This window comes from Talpa europaea, assembly GCF_964194135.1.
Source record: "Talpa europaea genome assembly, chromosome: 6".
Taxonomy (NCBI): domain Eukaryota; kingdom Metazoa; phylum Chordata; class Mammalia; order Eulipotyphla; family Talpidae; genus Talpa; species Talpa europaea.
This window is the reverse complement of record NC_140072.1, coordinates 118849190-118865357: the sequence shown is the minus strand read 5'-3', so window position 1 is coordinate 118865357 and position 16168 is coordinate 118849190. Positions and strand designations below refer to the sequence as shown.

Below are 16168 nucleotides of genomic sequence, written 5' to 3'. Positions count from 1 at the left end.
TCTTCTGGTCCGAGAAGATTGGCCGGGGTGGAGGGGCGGGGGAGGGCCGGAGCAAACCGTTGCTGCCTCAGCCGGGGCTGCGGTCCGGGGCGAGGGAGCGCCCGGCACCCCGTGGACTCGCGGCCCGCGGCTGTCCTCGCGGAGCTGTTCGCTGATCGGGCCTCACGGGAACCCGCCACCGGCGCCTCCTACCGCGGCCCACGCGGGCGGCGCGCGGAGGAGGGGGCGGGGGCAGCGGCGGCCGTAGCGGCTGCGACCTGGGCGGGCGGAGGAGTGTGACGGGCCTCGGGGCCGCCGTGGATGGTTTCTAAAATGATCATTGAAAACTTCGAGGCGCTCAAGTCCTGGCTCAGCAAGACTCTCGAGCCCATGTGAGTAGCCGGGGGCTCGCTCGTAGGGATGGCAAGGGGAGGGAGGCGGACACGGAGGTGTGCGGTTTCCTAAGTGCCTGCGGCGGAGGCCGAAGCGGTGAGCTGAGGTCCTGGGGCTCGGGGTGTCTTGCGCCTCCCCGGCCTTCGCCCCGCAGAGCCTGCGCCCCCCCCCCCCCCCTTTACCTCGTTGCTGAGTTGATCCCTGAATCACTGTCCCCTGTTCTTGATCTCCCGTTATCTGCAGGCTGACCCCAACCTGCATACACTTGTTTTTTTCTTTCTTTGCCCAGGGCCCCCCAAATCGGTTTCTTCTTTTCAGTGAATCCGAGCATAGCCTCCTGCCCACCGACTATGATTTTACCTTGTTTCTTTAATTGAAGTGTGTGTCGCAGGAATTAGGATAGTTCTAGTGCCAGTCACTCACGTTTTGCCAAAAGGCAATCCCTGAAAGAAAGGCCTCTTCCATGTGCTGTCTGGCTGCACGCTAGCTCTCCTAACGGATTGAGGATGTAACAGGTGCTAAGGTGCCCAGTAAAATTCCCTTTTCCCAGCTACGTGGTCGTTGGCTTGGAGAGAGGAGGGAGAAAATGCCGTCTAGCCATATGGACTATTTAGCGGTTTAAGTGCCATACTTTAGATGAGCCGGGCGGTGCGGTGGGGGGAGGGGATGGGAGACCCAGGGCTGAAATGTCTTAGATGGGAAAAATCAAGGAGTGTTTTAAGGATTTATCTATTAATGTAGCATAATGTAACATTTATCTTGGGGCACATAATTACAGTTGGTTTATTTAAAATAAAATGCATTGAGGAAAATTTGCTTATTTAATACATTTGTTGAGCACCTACTGTGTGCTGTGGATAGACCTGTTAAATTCCAAAGTCATCTATTAAGACAAGATAACTGCAGATAATAAGAGCAATGTTGCATTGTTAGTAGAGAAACACATAAAAGAGTGATTCGAAGGCCTTTCAGAGGAGGTAACATTTGAGCAACCCGTTTAGGAGGAGGCGAAAACTTATGTGTGGAGGTCTAAAGAAAACGTCCTAGCGGAAGTACAGAGTGCAGAGACCTTATAGCAGCAATGATCATGGTGTGTACCAAAGCAAGAAGGCAATTGTGGTTGCAAGGGACTTTGTGATGGGGAGAGGAGTCATGCATTTGGAAAAGTTAGCAGGCACCAAGTCTTGTACATCGCCAATCCATAGTCAAGAGGTAGGAATGTATTTAAAATATAATGGGAAGACATTACATGATTTAAAGCAGGCAAGGACTGATTTGACTTTAATTGTCTGCTTTGTGAAGAGTAAAGGAGCTAGAATGGAAGTAAGGCCTTTCTGAAGGGCATTACTAAGAAGTTAGCCTAAGCAACTGATTGAGTAGTGGCAGAGAGAGAATAAGGGAAGAAACAGGGTTGGTTAGTTTTGATTATTAAATGTTTGAATGTATGAATCTAGAACTCAGGCCAGGACTACAGAAATTTGGAGTCATGGAATTGTTGGAGATTTCCTAGGAAGGTTGTGTAGATTGGGAACAGAAGAGGGCCCGGGTCTAAGGTGGGAATACTGAGATACATGTATAACAGGAGAGGCAAATTGTCAACTTGTTGCAGAATGGATGTTAAAAAAAGGAAGGCAGATAAGTAGCCATTAGGTTTGTCAGGGTGGAAGTCATTGGTAACTTTAGTGAAATAGTTTCACTGGAGTTGGGTGGTGCAGATAGAAGCCCCATTTTAATGGATAGGAAAGAGAGTAGGTATAGTCTAGTGCTTGGGAAGAGCTAGGGATCTAGAATGACTGACTTTGAATTCAACGCTGCTACTTACTAGCTATATAATTTTGGGTAAATTACTTAACTTGGTATCTCCGTTTCCTCATCTTTTAAATGAGGAAAACAATGAGTATGTGTTAAGAAAGTTTTTGAACACTACCTGCTTTGTAATACTTAATGTTAAGTGCACTGAAACTGTTATGAGTTGAAATAGCATTCCTTTTCTTGAGACTTCAGTTTTCAAATTATTTACCAATTTTATTACCATTTCCCTCCCCCCTCCCAGAAGATTATATCTACTTAATGTGTATACTTCTGGTTTTTCTTTGATTTTTATCAAGCATATTCCAGATATATAACCTACTCAGTTGACTTTGTGGAGATTAAGAGTACAAGAATGAAAGTAGTTATTACTGTTGGAATAAATCAGATGCACTACTAGTAAGGCCTACATAGGGTAGGAATTAGGATTAGTCCTTTAATAATGTACATTGCTGTGGTAACATTGAGCCCCTGCCCTGTCTTTTTAATTGCATTTCAGGTGAACTCTTTTAGATGATGACTTACAAAAGCTGATTCCAATTATTTAAGGCCTGTGATTTTTACCCTTGATTTTTGAAACTTGAAGATGTGTTATTTATATTTAAAAAAAAAAACAAGGGTAAGATGTAACTCGAAATTTGTATAGAACTTTTTAGCTACTTGTGCTAGTAAAATATCTGTTGATTTTGGACTTAACCTCGTTTTGAATGTATTAATCCAGCATTATTGAGCTGCTAATCTACTCTGTGCTAAACTGTGTTAGATATTGAAGAAATAGGAATTAAGGGCCTCCCCGGTGGCGCAGCGGTTGAGCGATGGGTTGCGAAGCTGCCTGCGGCCTCTGCTGCGCCGGTTCGATCCCCGGCTGCTCCCTGGCCACCTGAGGAGGGTCCCACATGGCGCGCAGACCTCTCCTGCCGCCCATTGCTCCCCTCAGCAGTGTACTTCGGTCCTTCTGCCTGCTCTGCTCCCCGCTCTGGCTCTGGTGAATTCTCTCACCCTCCCGTGCTTCTGACTGTACCCAGTGCATGTATAAACAAAACAAACAAACAAATAAATAAATAAATAAATAAAACATGCCTCTATTAAAAAAAAAATAGGAAAAAAAAAGAAATAGGAATTAAGACATGAAATGACTGTTTAGTCATATCGTTCAGGAGGGAAGACACATGTTGAACAGTAATTACAAAACTGCTGACTGTTATGAAGAAGTCCAGAATGCTGTCAGAATATAGGTCTGGGACATCAGAAATGTTCTCACTCTGGAATGTTGAAGAGCATTTTGCTGGGACAAAAGATTAGGAATAGAGTGTTGTGAGAGCATTCTAGGTTTTGGAGAACAGATTGTGTGACAGTCCTGAAATGGGAAAGTAAAAACAAGTGTCTTGGAAGAATTGAGAGAAAATGAAAAAAAGAGCAAGGGGAACAATTATAGGGGGTAGCTTCAGGGAGGAGCTAGTTGACACAGCACTTTGTTGAGTTATATTAAGGATTTTGGATGTTGTTAAACTACTGGGGGAAACCAGGGAAGAGTTTTAGGATAGAAAAGTTTTAGATTGACAAAAAAAGAAACAAATCAGTTTGGTTGTAGTTTCAGTATGAAATAAAAGTTGGTAAATGTGTATTTTATTTGATTATAAGGTCTATAGGTGTGTGAGCATTCTTAGTTTTCTTTTTCATAAATTATTGAAAATGTAGGTGTTAAATTTGTCATCTTGAAATACTGAAGGTTGATGTTCTTTCAAACCTTTGCTTAGTCATACTTGCTAATAATAAAGCTAGAATATTTGAATCTCAAAATTTTTTGATATTCAACTTCTATTTTTGTTGTTTAAACAGAAAAAGGGTGGGTTTTGGTAACTTAATAAAATCATCAACTTTCTTTATCTGAAGGGAAAAGTCAGGATCTAATCAAACCTCTTAATTTTTTGGAGAATAAAATTGAAAGGCAAATAAACTTAATTATGTGCCACGATTATGTGAGTTTGGTGGCAAAGAACAGAATGCCTAGTTTTGTGCTCCTGCTGTGTAGTGTTAGGGAAGTATTTTGAAGCAGAAAGAAAATAAGTTTTGTGTCCACCTAGACCAGTATTCAAGTTTCAGTTCTGCCACTTATTAACTCAGTAATCTAGGCAAATGAACCTCCCATTTCCTTATTGGTGTAATAGGAGAATTATACTTGTTTCTCTCTGTAGTTGAAAAGATTGAATGACAAATTTTAAAAGCCTTGCTCCTCCTTTCTTTCTTAAGTACTGGTTGAAATTTAGAGTTATATTACTGTTGCCACTGTAACTGGTGTCACCACCCTGCCGCTATCCCTACTGGTAACATTTGTATACATTGTATTACTTCCAAGTTCCACCAGGCAAGTGTTGGTACCTCTTATACAGGTGATAATACTGAGACCGGATGAGAAGTTAAGATACTTGACCAAACACACTACAGCTTGTGATTAAACAGTGATTTAAAATCAAGTTTTTGGACTCTGGAGCTATATTCTTAATTTACTACAGCACAATACACTGTCTTTTTATTATTGCACATACTTTTTTACTATTACATTTTCATAGTAGTAGCTGCTATTGTAAAAATAGAGTTTCAAAGTATCATGCTTAACAGTGCTATAGAAAAATTTCAGAGTTTTTGAAATCTTTGCCCCATCACCTTTACCTTACCTTTCTCACCACATCAAAGTTTATTTTTGGTCTTGTTTTACAGGAAGAACTGAAAGACGATCTTTTTACTTCTGTTTCCCTCCTTTACTCTTTCTGTTTCTACAGGTCCTTAGTTCATGGACTCAATCTCCCTTTATTTATTTATTATTTTATTTTATATAATTCTTACATCATTTTTCTTTTTTGCACAATGTATGCATTTTCATTTTGGTTATATTCCCCGTTCAATTCCCACCCCCCTTATTTTGACCTAATCCCTCTTCTCCTTGCCCTCTGCCCCAGTAGTGGGTCTCTGGTCTACAGTTGCTTGTTGTCAATCTCCCATTTTTTTAAGAAAAATTCAGCAACGATAGCAAAAACAAAGCAAATAATACAATTATACTTCTAATCACTTTCATACTAGCTGGTCTTTTCCTTTCACTGGTAAATCTGAATAGCAGTCTTTTTTCACTCATTTACCCCCAGTAATTTATTTCTTAATACCTTAAATATTGTTTTCTTCCTATTTATATTCAAACACAATTACTTACCTCAGTCTTACCAATGAATTTAATTTTATTAAATGTTTATTTTTAATTTTATAGTCTTTCACCAGTGTAGAACATAAGGCAATGTTGATCTGTCTTTTTAAAAAACTTGTCTTTTTTGAATCCCCAACACTTTGGTTCTTTCTTTTTTTCTTTTTTAAAATTAAATCAGTCTTATCTCTGTTAGTTCTTTTTCTTGCATTTTTCTTGTATTTTTGCCATGCTCTGTTCCCATACCCCCCCCCCCCCAGCCTTTCTACTTCTGATACCTCATTCACATTCATTCCCATGAGTGGTTTCTAATATAATCCAAGCCAATGGTACTTAAAAGACTGTGTGTTGTATTCTTTGAAAGCTGATGAAAAATTTCCTTTCCTGTGTTGTTGCACACACTACATACACATTGAATTTCAGAGATTTTCAAGGGAGTCTCTATTTTTCACGTTTAGTCTTAACTACTCTTCAAAGCCTTAAGCTCTTCAATTGCTAACTATATATACACCTGTTTTTCTCATCTGAACTTTTCAAACTATGTTTCTGAAAATGAGTTTTCTCTGAATTCAGTTATTTCCATTTCATTCCTCCAAATTATGCAGACATGAAATTTTATTGTCTTCTCCCTTCATTCCTGTCCCCCCAATTCAGTTAATCATTGAGTCTGTCTCTTTTAGTTAATACTAATGGCTTTGCTCAGTAGGGGGCCTCACACTCCTTTTCTAAACCACTGCAATTTGTTTCCTAACGGATCTTCCTACACCCACTCCTTTTCCTCTTTTTGTGAACGCCCAACCTTGTTTATATCTTATTGTTTGATCCCGACCTTTAGTATTGGTAAATAATAAATTACATATGTTTAAACCTGGCTTTCAGAATGTTAATGTTCTCTTCCACTCTTTCCACTTTATATCTTCCTAGATTTTGCACAAACCTTAAACTTTTAGCAAAACAGAAATTTTCATTGTGACTCAATCACATTGTTTATTTTAAGTAGTAGGTAACATGCATTGAGTGCATACTCTATGCTAATCATTGTGCGTTCATTGTTTGTGAGGTAGATTCTGTGTATGGTACACACCTGAGTATTAAATGCATTAATGGCAATTTCTAGTTTGTTCCAGTAACCTAATAAGCAGAAGGAAGAGGTATATGTGTGAAACTATAAAATCTACCATACTTTGGAATTTTATTTCCTTTTATTTAATACTTTATATTTTTACCTGGTAACAACTTCAGGTTAGGGAAAGCTTAAGTGATTTTTTTTTTTTTGAGGTGGGGAATGATAATTGAGTATTAACATTTATTCATTAATATATTATTGAATGCTGTTTCATGGAGAATTGTGGACCTCTGGTGCTGCACTACTGGTGGAAGAATTTTTTCTATAATTATTGGCTAAAATAGTTTTTCATTATCTCTTTACGTTATTTACTCCCCTAACTTTTTTTGAATTTACTCTTGCTGCATTTCACTGCTGCAGTCTACCTTGGTTTCCATCTAAGTACTCAGTAGTTAAAAAGCATTTTAATTGGCATTTCTATAAGTTTTAGCACTTCTCAAATAAAATTATTTTATATGTATAAAGCAAAAGACAGGAATGGTTGAACAAAATAGGAAATAAGATATTTCAGTGTTTGATGTATACATATTGAGAGTGATTAACTCAAGTTAGAACTAAATGACTTTTAGGAATTTTTTTCTTCCTCCTATCTCTAGTTTCAGAGAATGAGATGAGAGGAATGAGTGTATCTACCCTCAAGCTACCTTATTTTTTTGGAAAAATCCTTTTCAGTTTTCAAATAGTAACTTGTGAAGTAGGTAAAAGTTATTTTTATTGTGGAGTTCTATTTAGTATTTTGTGGGTGTCTGAAATAATAGTGTGTACATTTGAGATATGTTACTCAGTGAGTTTTCATGAGCTATTTTATCTGTATGCAATCAAATACATTTATGTATTCATCTTTTACCTTTTTAATATAATTTGTATTATACTTGGAGATTGTTCCATGTAGCACATAGAGGTTTGTCACCTTCCTCCTCCTCCTATACCCTCTCCTCTTCCCTCCCATTTAAGGATGCCATAGTATTTTCAGTGTAATGAATATACTATATTTTGTGCACTGGACATACAATAGATGGATTGGATAAGTTTTGAGAGTTATATACATTTTTGTAATCATCACTTAAACCAAGGTCTAGAATGCTCCCTGTATGGTTTTCAAAGTCTTCCCTCAAGATAATCACTTTGACATTCATAAATGTGGATACTGTGAATATTCTATTTAAATCTTTCTGGAAATATTTTCTCTCTTTGGTGTAAATAGGAGGATAATTGCTAGGTAACAGGGTAGTTTTATGTCTAACCTAAGAAATTCCCAAATTGTTTCTAAAGTAATCTAACAATTTCATATTGCTCAACCTTCGGTGTGTGAGAGTTCCAGCTGCTCCACATTCTGAGCTATATTTAGTATTGTCAGATTTTTTTTTCTTTAACCTTTATGATGAGTGTGAAATGGCATCTTATTTTTTGGGACTGACAGTTTGATTGTTTTAATGACTGATTTGCATTTTCTTGGTGACTAATGCTATTGAGGACATTTTCATGTGCTTATTGACTATCATATCTTTTGTAAAGTGTCCAAGTCTTGCTTATTTAAAAAATTGGGCTTTTATTGTTGATTTGTTGGAGTGTTTTATATACTCATATGCAGCTTATGTGCTGCATGTTTTTTCCCACTTTGTGGCTAATAGGTAATGATACCTTTTTGGAAACAGAAATTAAGAATTTTTATTAAGCCATGTTTTTTTTTTTTTTTTTTTGTACTTAGTGCTGTTTATATCTCAGAAAACTTTCAACATTGTGAAAATACTGTGTTCTAGAAATTTACTCCCTTTGGGTTTTATGTATAGGTTTATTACTCATCTTACATTATTTTTTTTTTGTGTGTGTGTGGAGTGAGATAGGGCTTACTGTTTCTTCTTCCTTTGATAAGGATGTCATTAATTGTCCCAGAAATATTTATTAAATGAGTGACTTTAACTTTTCCCATTAGATGAGTTGGGATCTTGGTCAGAAATCAATTGACTAGACATGTCTGTGAGTCTGTTTCTGTACTCTGCCTTTGTCTGATGATACATTTTTTTCATTCTGATGCTTATACCACACTGTTTAAAGCTAACTAATTTTCTGATTCTTGAAATTAGTTTATGTGAGCCCTTCAAGTTTGTCCTTTAAAGATTATCTTGGTTATTGTAGATTCTTGTATTTCATTGTAAATGTGAGCATCAACCTGTGAATATGTGCAAGAAAGCCTGTGTGATTTTTGAAAGAGATTGTATTAAATGTAGGATTTTAGGAGAATATCTTTATAATATTTAGTCTTCTAGTCCATGAATGTGGAATATCTTTACATTTCTCCTAACAATAATCTTGTAGGTTACTGTGTAGCGGTCTTGTAAATTTTTGTTATTCCCCCCCCCCGTATTTGTGATGTTTTATAAGAGCATTTTAGAACTTAATTTTCCCATTTTTATTGTTAGTATATAGTATATAGTTGATGTTTGCATATTGGCCTTGTATCCTGTACCTTTACAAAGTAAAACTTAGTAGTCTAGTAACTATTTTGTAGATTCTGTGGAATTTTCTTGTGCCAGTCATGTCATCTGTGAATGGTGATGGTTTCACTTTTCTGTTTTTTTTTTTTTTTTTTTTTTTAATGCCTTCATGTTTTCTATGCTAACACTGGTTAGGAAGTTGAATTTAAGTGGACATTCTTGTATTGTTTTCCTAGTCTTGGGGGAAAGAGATTTAATATTTCACTATTAACTGATGGAGCTTTAGGTCTTTTGTAAGTGCATTTTACTAGTTTGAGGATATTCCCTGTACTCTTAATTTGTTCAGTGTTTTTGTCATGAAAGGGCATTGAATTTGGCGATTCTTTTACATTTATCGTGAAGGTTGTATTTTCTTTTTCTATAATTATTTTGTATTATATGGATTGGCTTTCAAATGTTAAGCTAACCTTGCATTCCTGAGATAAGCCCTGTTTGATCATGATGTATTGATATTAGCCCTTTTATACATATTGCTGTACTTGATCTATTAATTTTTTTAAAGATTTATTTATTTATTTATTTTTAAGATTTTTTTTTTTATTTATTTATACAAGCACTGGGTACAGTCAGAAGTGCGGGAGGGTGAGCGAATTCACCAGAGCCAGAGTGGGGAGCAGAGCAGGCAGAAGGACTGAAGTACACTGCTGAGGGGAGCAATAGGCTGCAGGAGAGGTCTGCTGGCCATGTGGGACCCTCCGGGGAGCAGCTGGGGATGGAACTGGTGCTGCAGAGACTGCGGGCAGCTTCGCAACCCAGCGCTCAACCGCTGTGCCACCAGGGAGGCCCTGATCTACTAATATTTTGTTAGTAATTTTTGATATAGTTCATGGGGCCTATCTGTGATTTTCTTGTAATGTGTGTTAAGCTTTGAAATTGAGGTTGTACTTTCCTTATTAAAACAGGCTGGGGAATATTCTGCCTTGTTTCTGAAAAGGTTATTATTTCTATTTAGGTATTTTTAAATCATTTGGTACACATCACTGATGCCATCTGGGATTGAAGATTTCATTGTGGAATTAATTTTTATTTTTAAGTTACATTATTAGTTTCCTTAATAGTTACAGTGCTTTTTACATATTCTATTTCTTGTGTTATTTTTGAGAGTTTGTTTTTCAAGGATTTTTCTCTTAAGTTGCCATGTTTACTGACATGAAGTTGTTTGCATTGTTGGCTTAGTATTCATTTAATGATTATGGAATCTATTGTGATGCTCCCTCTTTACTTTTTAAAAATTATGACTGATGTTTGTAATTTTAACCTTTATTTTCTTGACCATTTTTGTCTAGTAGTTAATTGATTTTATTCATCTTTTCAAGAACAGTGTTAGCTTTGTTGGTGGTTTTTTTGTTTTCTCTTTTACTATTTCTATTTTTCTACCTCCTTTGACTTTTATTTGCTTCCCTTTTCCTTTTAAAGTGGAACCTAGGTCATTGGTTTTACACTTTTCTTTCAGCTGTTTTATAATATCATGCCGTTGTCACTATCTTCCATTGCCTGATGAGAAATCATCCATCAGTTGAGTCTTTGTTCTGTGTTTATTGTGTTTGTCAATTTTTTTCTCCATGGCTACTTTCAAGATTTCTTTTGTTTGGTCAGTTTGACTGTGATAATCTTTTTTTTTTAAAAAAAAGATTTATTTTTATTTATTTATACAAGCATTGGGTACAGTCAGAAGCGTGGGTGTCGGGGGGGGTGTGTGTGTGTGTGGTGTGGTGTGTGTGTGTGTGAGAGAATTCACTAGAGCCAGAGCGGGGAACAGAACAGGCAGACCGATGAAATACACTGCTGAGGGGCGCATCGGGCATGGCAGGAGAGGTCTGGGATCGAACCGGCACTGCAGAGGCTGCCAGCAGCTTCGCAGCCCAGTGGTCAACCCCTGTGCCACCAAGGGAGGCCCGACTGTGATAATCTTAAGGCTTTGTGTGTGTGTGTGTTTCATTTTACCTTGTTTGGTTTTGCCAGTTTGGTTCTGTTTGGATGTTTTTCATCACTTTTGGAAAGTCCTTGTTCATAGTGTCTCCTCACTTTTTTTCTGTGACCACAGTTATTTATATGTTATATTGCCCTGCAGGTTCCAGAAATAATTTAAAAAATTACACTTGTCACTTTGCTTTTGTCGTGGATATTTTCCATTTTCCCTGTTGTCTACCTAAAAAACATTAAGCTGGTAAGGGCACAGACAGGGTTTATTTGGAAACAAAATAATAGAAGAAACAGCAGAGAGCGAACTTCTCTTTTTCTCTTTCTTCCATTGACCTTTACAATTTCTGAAAGCCCATTTCCAAAGTTCTGTGTCCATTCTGTGTCCATTTTGTTGGAGAAAGAAACAGTGGGAGAATGCTAGGTTTTATGGTTTATGTAATTTGCTGAACTTTGTATACATGGGATTCTCTAGCCTCCTGAATATTAATGGTGACATGTCTTCAAGTTGGCTGTTTTTTCTTATGATGGCTAAATAAATAGTTTTTTAAGTAGTTCTTTATTTTCTGTATCATATTTTCATTGCTAGGCTTTTTCATTTGACGCTTTTTTATAATTTCTCTGTTAGCTGAATTCCTCACTTCTTTATATGAATGCATGTAATCTAAGTACATTTTTAAAGCATTTTTATCATTATTTTATTTTTTATCATGTGGATCACTTTTTCTTAACTTTGTGTTCTTATTTGATCTTATGCTGAACTTTATGTATAAAAGAATAGTGAAATAGGGATCGAACAACATTTCTCTTTGGTAAGGGGCTTGCTCTTTTTTGTTAGGCCATTGGAGTGGAGGCTGAGTTAATTACTCTGAAGTTGACCTTATTCTGGCCTTTGTAACATCTTTCTCGTTTGGTTCTGTTCACCATTGGCTTCAGATGTTTAGAGAGCAGATCAGGAATTTCCCTTTTGTGGGGTCCTAGAATCTGAACAGTAATGAAATTCTGGATATCTGCCTTTACTTTAGCTCTAGGTCTCCCAGTTTTGGAGCTGTAATGGCTCTTCTTTCTTCACATCTCTGCCAGTTTTCTGAGTTTCTGTGGAGATCTCTTTGTTCTTTACACTCACTCTTGCTTTCATTACTTTTGGAGTTACCTTTTAGCATTGTACCTTTATTGCTCTTCCCCTTTTCTTTTTATAGGATAACTGCTTAATTCTCCTTGAAGGCTTGAATGCCTCAGAAGAGTTTTACTTAGCTCTCCTATTCCACCTTTTCCTTTCTTTTACTGTTTCTTTTCTATTATGTTTTAGTTTCTTAAAATGTTGATGGGTGGGAACTTTTCATATTTTAGGGAAATTGTAATATGGGCTGCAACTCTTTACATATCAACATTTATATTTTCATTCTGATTATGATCTTTTTTTTAACATTTTGTTTTATGTAGTTGAATTTATCCTTTATTTCATGGTGCCTGGCTTTTGTGTCTTAGAAAAAACTTCCTATTCTGAAATGAAGATATAATAATACAGTATTATCTATCACTGTGGCGCTTACTGTGTTGCCAGTGTACTAATTGACTTAACGCAGTAAATCAGTGAGCTAGAAATTGAACCCAGTTACACTTGGGTCTTTATCCATATCCTTTATGATCCTATTTTTAACACTTAAATGGGATCTGAGGAAATCAATGTCTTTTCTCCACTTGAAATGTTTGAACATTGGGTATGAATATGGATCCTTCGTTTGTTCTTTGATGGCTTATTTTTATTCAGATGTATACAAAGTTATCCCTTTCACAATTGACTGCAAATCCATGTTTTCCTAATGATTTCAGATGCCACTTTAATTACATACTAAATTCTTATATTTCTTTGGGTTTATTCTAGACTTTTATATAATGAAATGATTTATCTCTTATCAGATTACATTCTTGAATTTTGGTGATTTTTTTTTTTACTTCCTGTTAAGACTTGTACACTTTCCTGTTAAGACTTGATTTGCTACTTGTATAACATTTTATTATGAAAAATTTCAGATATACAGAAAAGTTGGTAGAATTTCACAGTGACACATTGATATATCCATTACTTAGTTTCTTCCATTAATATGTACTTATCAAACTCTGTTGATGTTATTTCAAAGTAAACTGAAGATATAATCAGCATTTATCTCTAAATACATAGCTGTAATTCTAATGTATAATTAATTAAATTCAGTTTAGTTAAAAGTGAGATCTTTTATATAATTTGTATACAGTAGTGTGTACAGATCTAAAGTATACCCTTGATGAGTTTCGACGAATGCATCCATCTCTATAAATAAATTCCTTTTTCAAATAAAATAAAGACCATCATACTGAAGTTTCCTCATATCCCTTCCCATGCCCCTAACCCTAGAAGCAGACTGTTGGATTTGTTTCATTATATATTAATTTTGCCTATTGTACAACATCACATAAAGGGAATCATAAAATGTATACTTTTTTGAGTTAAATTTCTTTCCCTCATGTTCTTGAGTTTTTATTGCTGAGTAGTAGTTTTTATTGCTGAGTAGTATTCCAGTGTCAGATGCATGCTATATAGTTGTAGTGATAATGCCCATGCTATTTTTAGTCTTGACTAGTCAACAAAATTTTTCTTATCTTTTTGATTGAAAGTAACACATGCTTTAAAAAAAAAAAAAGATTTATTTATGCATGCATGCAAGAGCTGAGTTGTAGGCCAGAGGTGGGGGTGGGGTGGGTGAAAGGACTCAATAGAGACAAAGTGGGGAGCAGAACAGGTGGATCTACTGAAATATGCTGCTGAGGGGGGGCAGTAGGCGAGACAGGAGAGGTCTGCTATGCCATGTGGATTAGCTCCCTGGCCAGGGATTGAACTCATGCTGCAGTGGCTGGCAATGGCTTGATAGCGCTGTGATTTAACCCCTGCGCTGCCAGGGAGACCCCAGTACGTGCTTGTTTTAATAAAAACTCAAGCATTGAAATATAAACCAAGACTGACTAATTCCTTCCTGTTTCCCGTATATAAAAATATATCTTAAATATAAGTATATATGTATTGCATGTTTATGTAGTTTTGTAATTTTTTATATGGATAGGATCTGTTATGTGTTACTATATATAAGATTGCAGGTAACAGACCCTCCGTATGTCTTCCCATATGAGTAAATTCTTAAGTAGATTTCTGTTCCTCCCAATGTTATTCATGCTATTACATTATGTGAATATACCACAATTCATTTTAATAGTGCTTCATTTAAGATATGACCATTATATTTTAGGGAAAAAAATAGCTAAATTAATCCCTGCATAGTTAAAAGAAAACTTACCGGGATGCTTTTGAAATGAAAAAGTAGAAATTTTCTTCATAATTACCACCCCAGCACTTTTAGTATTAATGCATATTTTTATGCTTTTAAAATGGCTGAAATCCAATTTTATTGTATGCCATAGTTTAGTTAACCATATTGTTCTTGTCAATTTCCTGTTTCTTTTTACATTATAAATAACTAATAATCATCTTTCTCTATGTAGTTTCTTTTATTTTCTAAGTGGGAATTACTTTCTAGCTGTCACGTAATGCTCCTGTTAGAAGCCTTTTTTTTTTTAATTTTTTTAAAATTCTTTTTTTTAATTACTTTTTTAAAAAAAGATTTATTTATTTATTTATACAAGAACTGGGGTACAGGCCAGATTCGCAGGAGAGTGAGAGGATTCACCAGAGACAGAGCGGGGAACAGAACAGGCAGACTGACGAACTACACTGCTGAGGGGAGCAGCGGGCAAGACAGGAGAGGTCTGCCGCGCCATGACCTTCGCCGGCCGGCCCGGATCAAACCGGTGCTGCAGAGGCTGAGGATAGCTTCACAGTGAGGCTCTCAACCGCCTGCTCCACTAGAGGAGGCCCTAGAAGCCTTTTTAAGTTAAGAATTGTGTGTTTGAAAGCTGGGTTAAGTGTACTTTGGTAGTCTTTGTTTAAATCCAGTTGTTCCAATCAGTTTGTTTTATAATATCATGTGCTGCATTGTGGCAGGTAATTCCTCGTGTGTCAAAAAGCCATTTAAAATGAAGTGAAGTGAGCAGATTGTATATTTTGTCTGTTTTTGATTTGTTAATATTAAAACTTTCTGCATCCTGCTATTCCTATACTAACTACTTCAGTTACTAATTTTCCATCCCCTTTTAGTACTTTAAAAGTTAATAGCACCTGAAACCATGAGAGTCTTAGAAGAAACACAGGTATAAATATTCTTTACAAGAGTCTTTTTAATGATTTTATTGGACATAGTACTAAAGCATAAGCAGCAAAATGAAAAACACATGGGACTGCATTAAACAAAAAGGTTTCTGTGCAGCACAAGAAACCATCAGCAAAATAAAAAGACAACATATGGAATGGGTAAAAATACTTCCGGACCTTATATCTGATAAGGAGTTAATATCCAAAATATGCAACGAACTCATCCAACTCATCCATCTAGCAAAAGAACATGTAACCCAATTAAAACTGGGGAAAGGACAGGAATAGACATTTCTTTAAAGAAAGTATATGAAACACTGACTGGTCCCGGAAAAGATGTTAAACATCACTAGGTATTAGGAAAATACATATCAAAATCACAATGAACTATTACCCTAGGCCTTTTAGAATGACCACCATCAAAAAGACAAGTGATAACAAATTCAGGTGTAGTAGTGGAGGAAAGGGATCCCTGTGCAGTCTTGGAATTTAAGCATTTCACAACATATTTTCAGTACTAGAATAAATAACTAGTGTTGACTCCAAAATGCTACAAAATTAAACCACTACACAACGTAGTATCAGCCTTGTAGAGATCTGACCAAGTCATTCTACTCCCTTACTTTGTTTAGTATTCCCCAGTAACCCAAAAAACCTAGTCCCTAAAATGTACAAATACTTTATTTTCAACATGGCACTTTAGACTTTGGCAAGATGTAGGAAGAGAAAAACTGATATTTTTGGAACGCACGTACTCAATGTAAGTAAGGGCCAGGATAGGGGAGGAAAAGGCAACTAGAAAAGATTTGTCAAAATGGAGATGATTTTATTGACTGTTTTGTATCTGCGCAGATCTCTGAACTTGTTGCTATAGCTTTATATTTGTCATAATTGGGTTTGACCTAAGTTGAGAATTGGTTTTATGTAGTGGGTTGAAATGCTTCTTACGAATACAGTGGACCTTCCCATGCGTGGGTCCGCATCCGCAGATTCAATCAACTACAGACAGAAAA

General features: G+C 36.5%; 1 protein-coding gene across 6 annotated transcripts in view; it reads left to right on the top strand.

Moving 5' to 3' along the window:
- Positions 1–300: 300 nt before the first annotated feature.
- RBM26 (RNA binding motif protein 26) overlaps positions 301–16168 on the top strand; it is a gene marked incomplete at both ends in the record, with an annotated part of 74849 nt that continues 58981 nt past the window's right edge. For all 6 annotated transcript variants that reach the window (XM_084234484.1, XM_084234483.1, XM_084234482.1 and 3 more), the window contains one exon: positions 301–371. In XM_084234484.1, coding sequence (XP_084090610.1) covers positions 301–371 — 71 coding nt within the window. The remainder of the gene's footprint in view (positions 372–16168) is intronic.